This window comes from Plectropomus leopardus, chromosome 12 (assembly GCF_008729295.1).
Source record: "Plectropomus leopardus isolate mb chromosome 12, YSFRI_Pleo_2.0, whole genome shotgun sequence".
In the NCBI taxonomy this organism is placed as follows: domain Eukaryota; kingdom Metazoa; phylum Chordata; class Actinopteri; order Perciformes; family Serranidae; genus Plectropomus; species Plectropomus leopardus.
Window position 1 is genome coordinate 23,952,032 of NC_056474.1, and position 18,312 is coordinate 23,970,343.

The 18,312-nt window shown below is 40.5% G+C and overlaps 1 protein-coding gene across 2 annotated transcripts in view; it reads right to left on the minus strand.

The window, feature by feature from the left end:
* Positions 1-348: 348 nt before the first annotated feature.
* The window catches only part of LOC121950979 (enhancer of polycomb homolog 1-like), a 38,145-nt gene continuing 20,181 nt past the window's right edge, over positions 349-18,312 (minus strand). For both annotated transcript variants that reach the window (XM_042497131.1, XM_042497130.1), the window contains 12 exons: positions 14,991-15,136; positions 14,542-14,748; positions 12,582-12,730; positions 12,107-12,254; positions 11,583-11,747; positions 10,525-10,614; positions 9,891-10,039; positions 8,664-9,115; positions 5,061-5,182; positions 4,843-4,981; positions 2,865-3,246; positions 349-2,053 (listed from right to left, as the gene is read on the minus strand). In XM_042497131.1, the coding sequence (XP_042353065.1) occupies positions 1,981-2,053; positions 2,865-3,246; positions 4,843-4,981; positions 5,061-5,182; positions 8,664-9,115; positions 9,891-10,039; positions 10,525-10,614; positions 11,583-11,747; positions 12,107-12,254; positions 12,582-12,730; positions 14,542-14,748; positions 14,991-15,136 (2,222 nt within the window). In that variant the 3' untranslated portion in view covers positions 349-1,980. The remainder of the gene's footprint in view (positions 2,054-2,864; positions 3,247-4,842; positions 4,982-5,060; positions 5,183-8,663; positions 9,116-9,890; positions 10,040-10,524; positions 10,615-11,582; positions 11,748-12,106; positions 12,255-12,581; positions 12,731-14,541; positions 14,749-14,990; positions 15,137-18,312) is intronic.

The following is an 18,312-nucleotide window of genomic DNA, read 5'->3' on the forward strand; positions in this document are numbered from 1 at the left end:
TGACCTTTTTGACCACAGGTCACAGGAGAAGATTACCCAGCCGCCTCCATCATTTGAGTCAGACTTTCAAATGAAGTATGTTGGTTTGCTGCAGACATTATTGTGTTCATGTTGTTACCTGGATATAGACACACGTTAAACAACAAATAGATTACAGCATTGCAGGTGGCTGGATACAAGCCAAAAGGGACTGACAAACATTTAATTCACAGCCAAAGTTTTTAACAGCTTTGGCTGGCAGTTATTCCCCTCAGAGACACACCTACACTACACTGCATCCAAGCTGTTCACTTCAGGACACATTCAAGACAAAGACGACAAAAAACGAGACATGCTGGTCAAAACACATAATGCCCTGGATTTTTATTTCATTTTGTGACAATTCAAGAGGATTCTTAGTCTTTCCCGTGTGTGTGTGTGTGTGTGTGTGTGTGTGTGTGTGTATGTGTGTGTGTATGTGTCGTGGAAGGGTCTACAAAAAGAAAACAAAAACTCATGAATCAACTGGGCCATTGGAATGGGCACTGGGATTGTGGTACAGACAAAGAAAAACTACAAGTAGCCTTGTTCAGTACCAAACTCTTCACAGAAGAGAGCGATTTTTTAAGGGTTTTTTCTTTTTTTTTCCCAAATGAAGGCACCCGATAACTTGTGGTTCATGGCCTTTCAGCCTTCTGGAGAGTTTTTAAAAGTAGAGAAAACTTTTTTTTTCTTTTTTTTTTTTCAATTAATACATGTTTTCTTCCTTTTTATGTAGAAGCTGGAATGATAATAAATGTCAGTTACTGCATTATTTTTTAACTCCCTTATGTTTTTTTTTTTTGTTTAGATCAACAAGTAACAAAAGAATGAAGTTTTTATGTGAGGAAATGAAAATTAAAAAAGTTGGGTGATACAAAAATATTTATTTGAAATGATAGGGGAGGTTGGGTTTTATCTTTTAGAGATAACAAAATGTTAATAAAGCCATCTGGTGCAAACCAAAGGCTAAAATCATACAAAAGCAGCATCAATCAATAAACAAATTATATAGTGCTTAGATAAGTCAGAAGCAGCAAAGACTTCTGGGAAAAAGTCATCATCCCCATTGTTTTGTTACTTGTCTCAGGAATATTTTATGTATGGAAGAGCTTTGTGGAAACTGATTAACCCACTGACAAACTGATGCCTACAACAAACAAATTCACACCTGTCATCTTCTTCTACCGCCCTGCGCCTGAATCTGTAAGAACGCATGTCTCCATGGATTCAACATGACACGTGGGAACATCATGGAAGAACGCCCAAAAAATGGGCGAGCTCCCGGCCATGTTCACAACATCCAAAAAAATACAGAGAGTTTTTTTAAATCTAGCTAAACACTGACTACAGCACGGGGGGAACCGGTGAGGGGTACAGTGTATAAAAAAAAAAAGGATTTTTAAAAAAGAAAAAAAAAACAAGAACGGAGGAAAAAAAACCTTTGTAAACACGGCACAATAAATAGATCAAACAGCAGGTTCTGCACCATGCATGTGATGACATACATTTTTCTGTGGTACAACTTTCACACCTCATACTCGCACCAGTTGCAGTTTGTCGTTTTCTCTTTTTAATTTTGATTTTCTTTTTTTTTTATATTTCGAGTGCAAAACATCACAAATGAACAATTCTGTATTCAAGTAATGTTATTTACAAGAACAGGGAGGTGGGGGGAGGGTGGTATTACAAATATGCAGTACTGTACATATAATTGCCATATTAAGAATTTACAGACGATCTCTTATTAACAGTAACAAATAGGGAAATTGGGGGAGAGAAAAATTTTTTTTTGTACGAGACGAGCATTGCAATTAAGTCCCAAAACAGTTGCCATGGAAACCCAGCCTTGCCGTGCTCATTCCGCCACCGCTTTTGCTTTCACCACTAACGAACGATGCATAGCACCTAAAAAAAACGACAATAAAGGAGTTACGTTTCCCCCGTGCTGCGTACGGGAGGCTACGTAACCTCCATGGCCACTGTGTTCTCTGATAGACTGTTCAGTGCTGGCTTGTCTTGTTCGTGATTCTCCCTGAGGACAAAAGAGGAGAGAAGACAATAAGCATCACCGTTAGCAGAAGAAAGTCAGCATTCAGAACTGTTTTATTGATGTACCGAAAGCCTGCAGGAACTTTGACCTGTGATCTGAGGCCACTTTTCAGAACCTCAGGAGGCGTTGGAACAAGGTCCTGGCTTACGTTTCTGCTGTTTTTAACAAAGCAGAGCGTTTTGGATGTACAGCATTAAAAACGCAACAGTGGGACCAAACTGTTGACTTAAAATAAGTCAGTAAAATGTAGTTTTGGTTAACTGTATAAAGGCCAAACTAAAGCGGGCGATAAATTTGTAATACGTGGCATTAGTCCACGCTATATTCTCGCCCACTAAAAAATAGTAGAAATTAGAGATATAGCAAGTAATCCATTAGTTGTCAACTATTAAATAAATTACCAAAGAATTGGTAATTGATGTCACATATTTTCAGAAATATGTGACATCATGTTACATGGCTCACTGGAAGATTATTATAACAATACACACAACAAACTTTCATGAAAATGAAATTGTGAAATTCCATGACTTTCCAGGATTTTCATTCAACAGTGAGCTAAATATAATGCTCAACATATTTTCTTTTTTCTTTCTTTCTTTTCTGTTTTAACCTTCCTTTTAGCATCTGACTGTGGAGAATTGAAGCAGGATATCTTATTTTATTTATTTTATTATTTCGTCAAACTCCAAACATACATTTGTTTCTAAAAAAAATCTGGATAGTTGATGTTTTCCAGAGAAGCCACCTTTCATCTTTTTAAATGTGGGCCTTTACTGTCCCTTTTTCTCACCTGGGCACTATGTCCAGCGGCGAGGCCGAGGCCGTAGTAACCTTGGGTTTCTGACAGTTGGCGGTTGCGGCGGCTGCGTGGGCAAGCTTTAAGGCGGATGTCGACATGGTGGCGCTCAGCGTCCGCGGGGCGTGAACGCGCTTGCCGGCGGGAACACCCAGACGGAGGCTGTTGTTGTTGTTGTTTCCCAGCAGGACCTGAGTGGCGGCTGTGTTAGTGGTGTTGACAGGGTGGGCGGTGCCGTTGTTGTTACTGGTGGCGGAGGTGGAGCTGGTGGTGGTGCAGGGGTGGAGCAGGGCGGGTGTCTGGGTGGAGGTGGGAGGAGCTGGGGTGGCGGGGGAAGGGGACGCTGTGCTCGAGAGGTGCAAGCCCTTGTAGACACCTGAGGGGTGAAAAGACGGCGGGTAGTGGTGGTGATGTTGGGGGTCGAGGTGACGGGGTTGGGAGGCGGGGTTTGGAAAGTTGAAGGTTTCAATTATCAACTGTTCTTCAAGGAAAAATTCTGTTATTTGTACCGTAAACTTGCAGCACTGAATAAGCGATGTGCTGCAACTATTCAAGTACACAAAAAAATGAAAAATGTTTTAGTTTGAATGTGTGAATCCTTTATAATCAATCAAAGGTTGAGAATGCATGCACAGGTTTTAAGGACGTCAAAACAGCTCAATACATCCTGTAAGTTTAAAACTTTGAGAATGTGCACAGTGTTAAATATCTGCTGCGAGGCAGAAGGTCATTTATGATCTGGATGTATTCCTTTTCACCACAAACACAAAGAAACTAAGTATTCAAACAAAAAAAATCTTTTACAGTGATTATCTAAGTTTCCAATAGTTTTATCTGTAAAGGACAGATCCTTGGTGCACCGTTTTCATCTGCAGAATAATCTCACATGGAAATTACTTTTTGTCACTTTTTCTCAGTTATCTCCTAAATCCTGCTGCCTGAAAATGGCATTGGTTGTTGGGGGGTAAGCGCTGCAGGTTTTGTTCGCTCTGCTTTGTGCCGTTATCTGCTCTGTCAGTGCACTCCATTATGGGTTTTAGGACTGTAATTACCTCACCCTCATTGTTTGCTTTGTCTGTGTGGTCTCACTGTATTGCAACACTTGGGTGAAGTGCACTTTAAATGATAATTGCTTTTAGTTTTTTTATTACTTGGCGGCTGCATTATTATTTCTTTTAAATTATATTTTGGGACGTACAAATAATCACAAGCTGGGATAAGTGTTTGCGTTTAAGCAATGAAACGTTTCCAGCGGTGCTTGGGGACAATCATAGATGGTCATCAGACACAAAATTGCAGTTAATGAGACCAGAGACCACCTTATTAAATAAAATAATGAGGATAATTACTCCAGCCATTACTGTGATGGCCCACTGTGCTCAGAACAATTGGTGTGTGTGTTCTCTTTATTATGTTGACAGAGGAGGTTCGCACAGGAAGTCACTTTATGTACATAAGACAAAACATGCCTCTTGACCAGGCTTCCTACACTTTAAGGCAAGTTCAATTTAAGAATTTTTAAGACTTTTTAATGCTACTCCGAAAGAAATCTGAGACCAATTTTACAACCAGAACTAAAGAAAAAAGAACAAAAGACAATAAACAAAAGAACATTTTTTGGTTCCACAGTTCTGATCCATGAGACATTAATGCGAGGGGCATTTATTATTTATTAATTATTTTTCTTTGAAAACAGATGGTAACATTTTTAAGATTTTACAATGTGACGTCAAAAAAGAAATAATTAATCCTGCTTTCAATGTCTTATATATTTTTTTTTTTTAGACTTTTGAAAGATTGATTGAAGACACTTTAATACCAAATTTTTAATTTTAAAAATAATGAATTCAATGCATTTTAAGACTTTTAAAGATCTGGATAAAACCCTGTCTTGTCAGTGAGCAAGACTTTATGAATCTGTAGCCAACTGACAGATTTACCATACACGTGGTTGTTTGGAGTGTTGACATACCTGAGGGGGAGAGGACGCCATTGACTCCGCCTCCAAGGGCTAGCTCCTCCTTGGTTTTGAGAGCCAGCAGTTGGTCGGCGGTAACTAGGGCCGAGGCGGCAAACTGGGCGCTGGCCTGGTCCAAAGTATTTGTCAGGCCCTGCAGGGGAGATGAAAACTGTTAAAAGAGAACTGCTAACAAAACAAAAGACGACCAAAAGTGACAGTAGGATGCTGACCTTTGTGCTGTTTGTAGTGGCGGTGCTGTTGGCTTGCTGTTGCAGCTGGACCTGCTCCAGCTGCTGTTTCTGCATCAGGGCCAGCTGCTCCTGATGCTGCTGGTACTGTTCGGCTGTGAAAGCTGAGAGAGACAAGAGTTTGTTCATACCAAATTTCATACCGTAATATACGTACACACTGAAAATACTGTTCCAACACATGGTTTCTAGGAAGATGATGCAGGGAGACAATATCTCTATCAAATAATACAGAAACAAGCGTAGGTAGTGTGTGAATAAGAGAAGGGCTCGGATGAAAGTCTGAATAAAATAAAGACATTTCTCTAGCATATACATTCATTTGTTGGCAACAGATTCTTAAAGACCCGACTACTTTTGGAAACAACTCATTAACATGATGGTCTATTGGAGAAGGAGGCTGGATGACACAAGCTGGACATTCAGATAAAATAATCACTGTGTGTGTGTGTGTGTGTGTGTGTGTGTGGCAGGCATGCAAGGCTGCGTGTGTGATAGGATGGGGCTTTGATGTGCGGTAAAGCTATTTATTTATTTTTGGCTCTTATGGTTAGAGTGCTTGGTCACACCTGCTGTAGCTTTGGCAACCCAGTGTCATCAGCTCTGCATTAAACTCATCACTGATGCAGAAGACTGTTTATAGCCACAGTTCACCTTGAACTTTCTCTCTTGAGGGTAATAATACAATATAGATGCCGTAATGTATATTTTCAATTTCTTTTCAGTGAATGAAATCACATTTCATTAAACAACCAAGTTTCTCATAGTTCCCTGCTTTGTTTTCAAGCACAGCTGTAATGCACAGGCACAACAGCACTTCATTGATAAGGAAGCCACCATAAAAAGACTATTTAAGGAGAAAACTACAATCAGGTTCTCAGATTGCAGAAGTGGAGCATCTATAGCTTAAACTGTCCTCATACCATTACACTAAAGGTGTTACTAACCCTTTCTACACTGCCTGTTCTGGGCGCGAATGTCGTGCTGTTCTGTTGCTTGCTGTTCTGGTACAATCACATAGTGTGAGACAGAGTTGTCTTGCCCTTCAGTCAGCTATAAAGATAATAACAGTGCTGAATAGAGCTCTATATAAAAGGGACAGCAGGCAGGGCGGGATCATGGGTGTCACAGGTGTGACGTTTTGATGGCGTGTTACGCATGCGACTCACCACAAAAAATTTAGACAGCAGCTAGCAGCACTTGGAGACTAACTCAAAGAAGAAAAACGGCAGCCATAAATTTTCTCAAAGTGGGAAAACATTTAGTTTGGGTGCTCATTACCATCCAAGCAGAGGACGAGACCAGCTGCCAGATAACTGAGACGGTAAATGATTGTTATTACCATGTTATGCCATTGCTATTATTTATAAAGCGCTGCTGACAGGTATGTTATATGTCACACAAGAGGTTGACGCTGTTGTGTTAAATGTTATGCTCATCACGCCTCTTTTGGTTCCACGATGCTGGTATGCTAGCTAAAAACCAGAGACTGTAACTGCATGATGCTGCTGTTGTTTGGTTCTGTAAAGAAATAAAAAAGCCTTGATAGCAGCTCCATAGCGCAATCTCTGTGTGAAAAGGGCTACTGAATAATAGTTTAAAAAAAAAAAAAAAAAAAAAGCTTGCCATATATTGGACAGTTGGAGCTCTTTACTCCCAAAGATTGCTCTCCTATTCAAACTAATACAACACCGGTATCATCAAACCTGTAGTCTACCAATGAGAATGAGTAAGTGAGTTGGGTCTGGTCCTGCCATGAGAACACTAAGCTTCAGGGGGGAAACAAAACTCTTATGTATTTACAGGCACTTTAGTACAAGGACTACTTTTCAGTTTGTTTTCATGGTACACAGAAATCATGCCAGCTGTGTTTCATAAACACTGAGGGTAGAGAAGAAATTAGATTAATGAGCTGCATGACAACACATTTGTTTGACAGTAACCAGTTTAGTCCAGTAGACAAATTCTCAAATTTTCTGCCACAGCCTGGTTACTCAGACACCTGGTTTCTGTATGCACATTTAAGTTGGTCCCATTGGCTTCCCAGTTATTTACCCTGTTAATAACATGGTCTTAAATCTTTCTTTATCGGCTTTCTATTGATTATGAAGTCCTATTGCAGTATTTGGAGGTATTAATGTGGCCTTGTGCTTAGTGCAATATTGATTTTCTTATTCCCTGTGAGCCGTTCAGTTCTCCACTTCACAGAATCCAGGACTCATCTGAAAGTCACAGCTCGTCCTCTGGCACCACCTCCATCTGGAACACCCTTCATGCTTATTTCATGCAATCTGACACCGTCTCGTTTAATCAAAAATACTGCTCTTATTAATTCAGCACTGCTTGCAACCCGCCTTCACGGCTGCTCTTTGCAGATTTCACCACCACTGTAGCCTTCTTTCAAATTCTCTTGCTCATTACATCTGTGACCTTCAGTTTCTTTATGGCGCTTTACAAGTAAATCGCTTTTTCAAGAGAGAATCAATCGACAGTTGTTTTTCATGCACATCAAAACAGACAACTCCTGTAAACTGCTTGTAGTAACATAAAGACATGGACCGCCTGACTGCCCTCACAAAAATACCACCAGGGACCTGTGGCACTTAGTTTGTATTCAGCGCTCCACGCCTCTTTGTCAAACACCCTAACAAATCCTTTGCACCTCATGAATTTATTTATCAAACCCCAGTTTTAATTGACACCTTGTGGACTGGGTGGGGTGGGAAGTGGTGCACTGTGAATGCCAAGCAACAGCTGCACTTGAAAAACACAAAAACTTTATCCGACAAAAAAAAAAAAAAGAAAAAAAAAAGATCACAGCAAGCAAAGGAAATTAGCAGTGTACAGAGAAAGCTATCTGACACAAGTGTGCTTCCTGGATATTTTCGTGAATACTTGTTGATAGCTTCTCTGAACTAGCATGCCGCTTAAAGGGTCAGTTTAACCAACACACATTTATTTACTTGCACAGAGTACAATCTTGCAACACAAATATTTTTTATGTGAGCAGGTTTTGACATTTTCTTTCAAAACACACTGAAGAGGAAATTCTATTTAATTTTAATTTAATGAACGTTCTGCTCAACCGTGTGACAGAGCATATTTTGAGTATCTTAAGGAAAAATTTATGGAACTTAACCCGATTGAGCTTTTTCAATAACTCCTTCACTTTTTTTTTTTTCAAGGTTGTTCTCAGCACAAAAAATGTATTCATTGGCCTCCATTTTGACTGCAGGAACTTCAGTAGGGGATATCTCAACACCTGGGAGAGTGAAACGCAAACTACTGGAATGGTAAATATGAGGACACTGACCCTTTAAAACAAACTTATAAGTACAAGACAATTCATGCATAGTGGTGTGTGTGTGTGTGTGTGTGTGTGTGTGTGTGAGAGAGAGAGAGAGAGAGAGTATGCGTTTCCCTTTTTCAGTAAAATATTTTTGTAATTAAATGAGTTACTCATAAATCAAGCAGAGATGAGTGTCTGAAATCCCAAGCTGCCGTGAATGCAAAGTAATTTCAGAACCAGAGCCTGACGTGAAAGCATCCACAATGTGTGTGTTTTATGACAGCCGCTCCACTTACCAGCAGTGGGTGTGGGCGCAGGGACAACCCTCCCCGGGCGCTGAGAGCCATGGGGCTGTCCCCCAGCTGTGGAGGCAGAGATAGGGCGCTTCAGGCCTCTACTCAACTTCCTGAATAGCGGGTGGGCATTGTCCAGCTCGTGTAGTGGTAGTGTCCGCGGTCTAAAGTGCCTCCATCGGCACGACTTTATATTCAACAGTATCTGACTGAGGTCCGTGGGAGAGGGAGAGGAAAGAGAGGAGTTGAAGGAGGAGGAACTTCTGTCCGAGGTATTTGTTTCTGAGGTACTGGCAAACTTGTCGGTGGCCGGTGAGCGTGAAGTAGTTGTAGGAGGAGGAGGAGGAGTAGGAGGAGGAGGAGGAGGAGAGGGAGGAAGAGGCAGGTCGAGCGATTCTGGATCCAGTCCGTGGAAAACGTTGTCATAGTCCGTGTACGCCCTGTCCAGCAACACCCTGCGAGAGAAGAAGTAGTTCAGGTCTTGTGCTTGGACAGTGGGACATGACAATATAAGAAACAAGCCTCAATTGTCTCTTAGCCGCCACTGTCTGGGACATCAGAAATATCTACATAGAGGGGCTCTACTCCAGTTTTTAAGAAACTGAACATTCTCTCTGTATATGACAAATATTCATAAGATGTGTTTACGCATATAAACACATTTTCTTACCGTCTCCTATACCATCGGCCTTTAGCCATTTCTTTAAATTTAAACCACAGATTCATTTATATAATATAACTTGACAGGTCGATCAGCTTCACCTTCTGTTTTACAAAGCAAAACTCCCTCATATATTGGGGTGTGCAGATATAGTACCAGTTATCAAGAGCTCATTATCTTTAGAAAATTTTAAGAAGAAATTATCATTACATTTAATTTGTGTTGTTTAACTACTGTTAACTGACTGGTTACGTATTCTGCTCACTGCGCTCTTTATTTTCATTTATCTTTTGTTGTATTTTTCTGCACAATGTGTTTTCCCTCTTCTGTTCAGTTGTTTGATGTTTTCAAATTGAGTATGCGCTCTTGACCTCTCCTGACACACCTCTTAATTAAAAACTTGATGAACTTGATCGAGATGAATAAAAAAAGTGTACAAATAAACTAAAATATAAAAAAATATAAAAGCATGACACATGCCCTCCAAAACTTGTATTTAGCTTGTGAATAGCATGTAACCCATGAAAAAAAAAAAGAAAATGCAAATCTAACAAACAAATGTAACTGACCTGCCGCCTCTTCCCAGGCGCCGTCGAGCCATGCCAAGGCAGCGCCGTGGCACGGTGAGCGTGGTGAGACTGTAACGAAAGCGAGCTTCTGCCAAACCGCCATCCCAGGGTCCGCACCATGGCCAGCTACCCACACGGTCCTGACGAGCCTGGAAACAAGACAGGATGCTTAACGTCATTCATCTCATTCTCACTGACTAGGTACAATACCTCTGATCTTAAAAGTATTGATCCTGGTTGTTTTAGAGGCGGAGTAAAGACATTCAAGTCTACTGTGAAGTGTGAACTAATGGCCTTGAAAGTTGAGATAAACTTAAAATTAGAAATAAACAGAATACTCCGCTAGAAAGCCCAAGTTCTAAAAAAATTACCTTCCAGCCAACTCCTCTACACAACTTTAGCTGTGCTGCATTACATTCAAACACAATTACAATCATTAAATCCTTTCACAGCATGTTAAAATACAAAGACTAAATGTACATAATTGTTCCTGTTCTAACCAGAGCTAGCAAAGAGCATTTCAAAGCACCAACAACCTCGGGGCACAACTGCTAGGACATTATGGCCCCTTTAACCCACCATCATGTAAAAGTAAAGCTCTGATATGCTTTTTATGGATGCTCACAGTACTTACAGCGTAGTACTGGCAGCCTGCCTTTCTGCGAAAGGCGTAGGCACCATCTGGGTCGTTCTCCTCCTCTGCTTCTGATGAGCCTGAGTGCAGCTGTGGACGCAGAGGTTAGAGGTCAGTTTAAGGTCAACGGAAGAGCAGAATTTAAATCACTGAAGCCCACCCACTTGTCTCATGTGGTTTTGTAATTTGGAGTGGATTTATCGGGACAAAGGGGCAAAGTGCAGTTGAGTGGAGGTATGGAAAGAGCCTGGGTAGGCTGCAGAGCACCAAGTCCAATACTGGAATCACGTCATATTACATTTTGTTTGCAGATATTTCTGTTGCATCACAGATAGGACACATGTCCTTTCAGTGACCAGCCAGACTTTCCAGTGTCTTGAAATGGCATTTCATCTTTCCATTTGAAATACACTTGATTAAGATCTTGTGTTTTGAGGTTGATGCAAAATGCAGCCATGTTTTTACAGCCCCTCTCTCTTACTGTTGGTTGCCCTGCAATCACTTTGGATGCCAAAGTGTGCTTTGTTGTGTGCTTTGTATGTAAGTTGAAAACAAACTAAATCCTTATTTGAGAGTTTTCTAGCAAGTGTCAGAGAATAAGCAGCCATCAAAATATGTCCTGCAAATGCAGCTTTACTTTCTCAGTCGTATCACTTTAACCTTTATTTAGAGAATTAGAGATGATTTGGAGATTTCCACAGTGCCATATCATCATTGTTAGTTCCACAAAGGATTTAAAACACAGCATCCATTTTCTGAATTCTAAATAAATGGATCTGTCAGCTTACAAACTCAGAGACTAAACTAATACCTGCAGAAAAGTGCCAGGTTCTGGCCTTTGCCATTTTTCTAAATCTTTAAACCTTGAACTTACGAAAAGGGAAAAAATAACGCTAATGTATAGGAAGAATAAATTAAGTCATACTGAGAATTCAGAGAAAACAAAACAAAACCATCTACAAATGATAAACTCAGACACAAGAGGTGCTGCTTGGTTTGCGTAGTGCACTTTGCTTTGCATGACTGAGTGCTTGCGTTTGTCTGGGTTGTGCATGTACCTGAGAGAAGGGCTCGTCGTCTGAACTGGGGAAGTCGTACTGGTTGAGGTCCTTGGCATTGAAGACGATCGGACCAGCGTGGTGAGGGGCACCTGACGAGAGAGGCAACACCTTCTGCTTCTTCTCATACTTCCTCTTCTGTCGGGGAACTTCTGTCTTCTCGGGCTAAACGGGGAAAGAAGAGGTAACGTGTTGTTGTTTGAGCACATTGAAAGCACAACTTTACAGTCTACGAGCAGTCTTTACTCTTGCACAGAACTCTTAAAAAACTACCAATATTACCATTTCAAAACGCTGCATTTTCAAGTTATTTCAAAAACAGGTTTTTATTGTAGGTTAACAATACACATGCACTTTACACAAAGAGGGAAAATTATACAATATACAAACATAACAATGGGACCGCTTTCATTCTGCAGATAAATAACATCCTTACACTGGCATGTTGTGAGTGTATTAACGGTAAGTCTTTCTCTAATTATCCAGTTCAGTGTCAGAGCTGTTTTGTTAATGGTGAGCCTCACCTTAGACTTGTAGTCCTTGAGGTCCATGTGGTCCTGATGTCGGTACTGGTTGGTGACTGGGACCAGGGGAATGATCTGCGGCCTCACTAGCGCCCGTTCAGCCAACACCTCTGCCATCACCTCACCGCCGTAGTCTGACATGACGTTTCTGAAAAAGGGGAAAAAGATATAACAGTTTTTTCACAATCAGAACCTCAGACTGAATACAAAAAACATTTCATTAGGCAAGGTGGTTTTTCCCCTCAAACTACATCAATAAAATTTCATTTGGAAACAGTACCGAATAGAAAAGTACCTGAATGGAATAAAGTAGCTTTAACCACTCTTTTGTCTCAGTTTTACACTCCGAGCAGTCACCCAACCTGTACCTTCAATTAGTCACCCTGCTGTCTCCACTCTGCCACCTGGCTGTCTAACTGCTTTTTGTTTTATTTTGGCACTGAAGCATCACGTGTGGCCCTGCAAGCAGGCTCACCTCTTCTCAAAGATCTCCAGTGTGAGGTGCAGCAGCTCTCTCTTGCTCTTCTCCCTCCTTTTGATCATTTCCAAGATGGTGACGGCTCGGCTGAGATCCCTGCGCAGCTTCAGCATCTTCTCGTAGGACGCCTCGTCATTCTTACGGTTCTGGAGGTCGAGGGAACAAGTATAGGCAACACTTAAGAACCAGCAACATCTAAACAGTATATGTAATAAATAAAGAATAGACAGACAAATACAATTCACTTGTAATTTACTTAGAGAAAGTCACAAGTGGAAGACATGTTAGGAAAAGAATTCTCAGTTGTTATGGCCGGGGTTTCTCCAGCTGCCGGGACAAAACACACACACACACACACACACACACACACACACACACACACACACACACACACACACACACACACACACACACACACACACACACACACACACTAGAGATGACCTAAATCCCTGGAAATTAAAGAATGGGTCAATGGTATGGCAAAAAGTGCCTTGAATGAATCTATGCTGGAAAGCATGACTGAAAAATCATGCCAAGGGAACAATCTGGGGGGATTTTTGGAATTATATTAGACTGTCTGAAAACCCTGAAATATGATTATTGTTCCATCTTCCTCTGCCTATTTCATTTATCTATTTTATTTCAAATTATTACTTAATTTTTTGAGGGGGGTTGACTTTAGTTGTGCCCCATCTTATACAAATCTCCTTTACTCTGTACACAGCCATTTTATTTTTATTGTTGCCGAAGGAATATCTTATTTGAAAATTCACAAAAAGAAGACGTTATACAACTAAAACCTGTTATATGAACTGTGTTTCAAAGTATTACATTGTGATTTATGTGCATCAAATGTGATCGGTAAGGTTTTTGATGCATCACTGTTCACATTTTAAAAAGTTGCTTAAATGAAATCAAACGGGTTACTGAGATCACAAAGTTAACATCAAGGCTAAGTTCTTCAAATGACCACTTGGTGGCATATACGTCCTTTACAAAAGGGTAGAGAGGAAACTACTATTTAATTGAGTCACAGTTTCCAGCAGTGTAGCATCACAAATTTCACAAAATGTAAAACTTTTATATTTTATATTATTCAACTTCATATGAAAAGTTATGCTTTTCTTATCTGGCCACTTTAGTGTTGTTTTTATCTGACCTCTATCTTAAGTCCATCATAATGTTCATACAGTCATGACGTTTTCAGTTGTCTATATATTCAAACATCACTGATTAAGGACTTAAGTCTCTTCATATAAATGAACCATAAGCTGATTAACCATTGTGCCTTCATCAACATCATTTCACGGAGCAGCTCAGCAGACAAACAGAGAATAATTTTCCCAGCAGACAAAATCTCACGCTTCTGTTTTAACTCATTCTGTCGAGACAGACGCAGCATTAGTAAAAGCTGTGCTGAGTGTCTCGCACAAAGCTCTTTGCTGACACAATACGCGCTCTACGTGAGGTAAGACGCCGATCACTGAACGCAGCTGCGGTGCCTGACAGCATTCTTCTTTTGTCGGCCTGTCAGGTATTGAGAATATATTCCGTCTACATCACAGGTTAGGCATGTATAGTGTGTAAATACAGCAAACCGGATCAAGCTAATCTGCCAAGGCTTCACAGAAGACAGTTAAATGTTATCAATAACAAAAATGATTTCATGCAAGGACGGAGCCTGTCTAACATGATGAAATATGTCATGAATTATGTAAGAAGGTATGAAAATGCATCATTTCTTTGTCCACAGTAAAAGTCATATTGCCACTAATAGCATGTCCACTAACACAACAGCTAACGGGACAGAGGATGTCTTGATCTGCCATCATTAACTTTGAATTTAAAAAAATCACAACCAACAGAGGGACAGATCTGGTGTGACATTATCAACGGTCAAGATCACAGCCACACACAAACTGCCAATACAGCTCTGATTGTAAAGACTACCAACCTTCCTGGTTTGCATCTTCTCAGTGCGCCGTCGGAAGGCCACGTAGGGGTCACTGGTGCTGGAGCCGTCCCGTTTCTCCTGCTTGACATTGTGGATGAGACAGTTGGCCCTGCTGTTTTTCCTCTTGCGGCTCCAGTAGTCAAAGACCTCCTTGATGAGCTCGTCGTCCTCCTTTAGGAGCAGTTTGGCCTCGGGGAGGCTCACAAGCTAAAAGATACAAAACAGAAGTTAAATTTTATAGATAAAAATGTATTTACACAGCTGTGAGGGTGAGAGGGCTTTCATGCTGATGGTGCCTTACCATTAATGGTTTCAAATTTGCATTACCTACTATTTAATGCAGGTATTTTATTTTATTTTTTCAAAAGCTTATTTTGCATTGCTTTGTGGGTTATTTCATGGGCCTTTCTTTACAGCTGGGAGCAGGGGGAGACACAAACAAAGCAGACCTGCTGTCCACTGCCTTTCTCCAGCCGGTCAATCATCTCCTCAAACTGCAAGAAGCTGATCTCCATCTTCTTTTTCAGCTTGTTGACAAATGCATCGTCCTCTGAGTCCAGGTCGTAGTCGGGCTGCTCTGTGTCCAAGCTGAAAGCTGCAGAGAAGAGGAGACAGACTTAAGACACGGATAGTTGAGGCAGATTAAACGCTGCAGATCAGTAATCAATGTAAAAACAAATAAAAAAACATTAAGGTTGTGGGAAAAGTTGTGGATGATGGGAAAAGGATTCAGCTTTTAAGGATTAACATATCCACTGTGTTGTTTTTTTAAAATTCCATTCCAAGTCCTGTTCCTTCAAAATGTTCACTGTCATGCATTCTTTTTCTCTCTTTTGCAATCGACATATCCAGATACGCATTTGCTACCACTGCCCTCACATTCTTAACTTTATTTCAAGTCAAGCATTTTGGTGTTTAGGTTATCCTTTCATCCATAGTGATGTAGAATTAGTACTAAGAATCAGTGATACTAGAGGGTTGTGCGAATGTGCATTTTTGGCCACATGGGTCCACTCAAGAGTTGGTGATCAGATATGAAGATGAAGTCGTTCACATTCTGGCACTTATTTGATGCAGAACTTCAAAGTGATGCGGTGAACATGACCTCTCTGCTCTGACTCCACAGCAAACTGACCGTTAAAAGTCAGAATTCAGCTTAATTGGTCTGGTAATGACCGAAGGCACTGCGTGCAGCATTACTAAAACACTGTCAAGCCTGTTTCCAGCCAAGTTCACTTAACGTGCCTTCTGAACAAACCCTTTGAAAAGCCAAATACAGACTTTCTATGAACCCTAACTTTTAGTTAGTGTTGGCTCCAAAACTCACTTTAATCAATCAAATTACAGAAGGAAAGTAAAATTATTGCGCTCAACCTACAGTGGCTAACAAATCCCAACTCACAATTCCCTTTCATATCAAATAAGACAGTTGAATTCAAAAGAGATGCAGCCTCCTCACATACAGACAGGTAAAGACAGATGGTTGCTTGGCAATATGACTGTCAAGGCCAGTGTTTACCACACTCTAAAGAAGTCATTCAGTACACATTCAGTGTTTTCGGTGTCAGTTTGAGTGCAGGCAATTCATATAACCAATGTACAAAGAGATGCATACAGTACATCCTTTACTCTGAACAAAGATTATCGTTCATTTAATCGGATCATTTAATGGGTATTTAACTATTTTAATGTTCAAGTTGTTAGCACTGCAGGATTAATATGCAGCCTGATGTATGAAAAAACAAAATTGTCCTAAACATATATATTCACCACAAAATAAAACAAGTCTAAAGTTTAAAATTAAAGCATTTACTGCCAGACTGCTTACAGGCATTGACCAAACTGTCCAACTATGACAAACAATGACAAAAAGAAACGATATGCACATTTTTAAATAGCTTTCTATTTGCCAGAACTGTAACCAACAATGTTCTTGTGGATTTAAACATTTTAGCAATATAAGAGCACAACTGCTTCAGGAAAACTAAAAAAAACAAGAGTTAGACTTGTCTGCACACAACTTTGACCAAAGAAAAATGTCTTGGATCAAAACAACAAAGCAACTAGGAGAAACTCAGAAACAGTCTGAATATATTACTGAAAATAAGCTATAATACAATGAAGCAACATTCCCTGTCTAATTCAGGGTTTCCCACACATTCATTTATCTGTGGCAACCCACTACGATTAAAACATCTGGAGCCACGCACTTATTTTCTATTTTTTGAAGCTGGACCATTCACTGGAAGGACTATTATAACATAAACTGTTCATTTTTTCACTGCACCCCGATCTTGGAGCACAGAGCAAAGTCTGGGCACAGACCAAGCAGTAGAACGCCAGTTTCTATTCACTTGCCTCTGCAGCAACTGTTCCTCTAATCCATCAGTCTGATCTGACTGGTTTACCAGTTAACCACCCCGCAACTCATACTCCACAAACAGCTGCTGATCTCATCAAGAGTTCTTGGCTGTGCTGCCCTCAAGGACCCAAAAAATGTCTTCAGCTACCACCACACATAGATTCTAATCCTGTGGGAAACACCATTATCATCGGCACTGTAAAAACAAAACACACTGTGGGGAATGATGTGCAACAAAGACTTTGACAGTCACCCAGTAAACTGTCAAAACTTTGCAGCATCCAAAAGCCAAAAACAGAGTGTTTCTCCTCAAAAGTCTTAACTGAAGATATAATATTCATTAAACTACGCAGGACTAATGGCCCACACTTAACTGGAAAAAATAAGTGTTTAAAGAGTGCAGCCCACCCAGCATCTGTTGGATCATGAGGTTAGGGACACACTAGATGATTATCAGGCATAATTACACCAGATTTGCCCTTCCCAAACGACTGAAAGCATGAGGACTGACTGGAACTAACACTATAGGTTTGTTGTGTGGAGTTTGGTGCATTCAGTCACATCCAACCCGGTAACTCACAGCCTGACCCGACACTTCATCAGACAATTTAATGGAGTCTGCATTAATGTGTACAGAGCTTAATAATGCACACTGAATATTTCTGCAGGTCAAAGATACACCAGTATAATTTTAGTTGAACCAGAAAATGTGACTCTCTGCCCTTTCCTAATGGTCTAGAGTGTGAGCATATTTCTGACTCAAAAGACACAAAAATGTAAAAAGCTTTCCACTCAGTGTGCTTTGGCTAGTTCGTCCCAAGCCTCAGACAGTCATGTCATACCGTGTCAGGCCAATTCAAACCAACTCATTTCCTTTCTGACTCTCAAGAGCTGCCTCAGAACTCACAACAGGAACATCGCCTCATTTGCCGAAATCAAATCAAACTAGCTTCTATCAGACATGCACGGCTACTGTGCTTACAATTACATAGCAAACGATATACAGACCAGTGTCTAGCCGCTTTATCTTTAAAATGATAACCTCAGTTATAATTTAGTTAATGCAAATCACTTCCATCCTGAGCTGCCATCAAGGCAACTGAGTACGACAGAGGGGATACTGACCGAAAACAGCAAGCTCTGTGATGAGGCCGATTATATTTGATTTTGCAGAGTTTTCCCATTTTAAATGTCTGTATTTTTGTGCAGACTTGTGTTATTGCTGGAGTTATTAACCATCACCTTACAAAATGACAGTAAATGGGGCCTGCTAACAACCTGACAGCTGAAATCCTTTTGTTGATTCTAGATATTTTGAAACAAACGCTGCACTTTCAAAAGCTGGAAACAATCAACACTGAATTTTCTACACATTTCAGACTGTCTAGACCTCTGAGGAAACCTTGAAA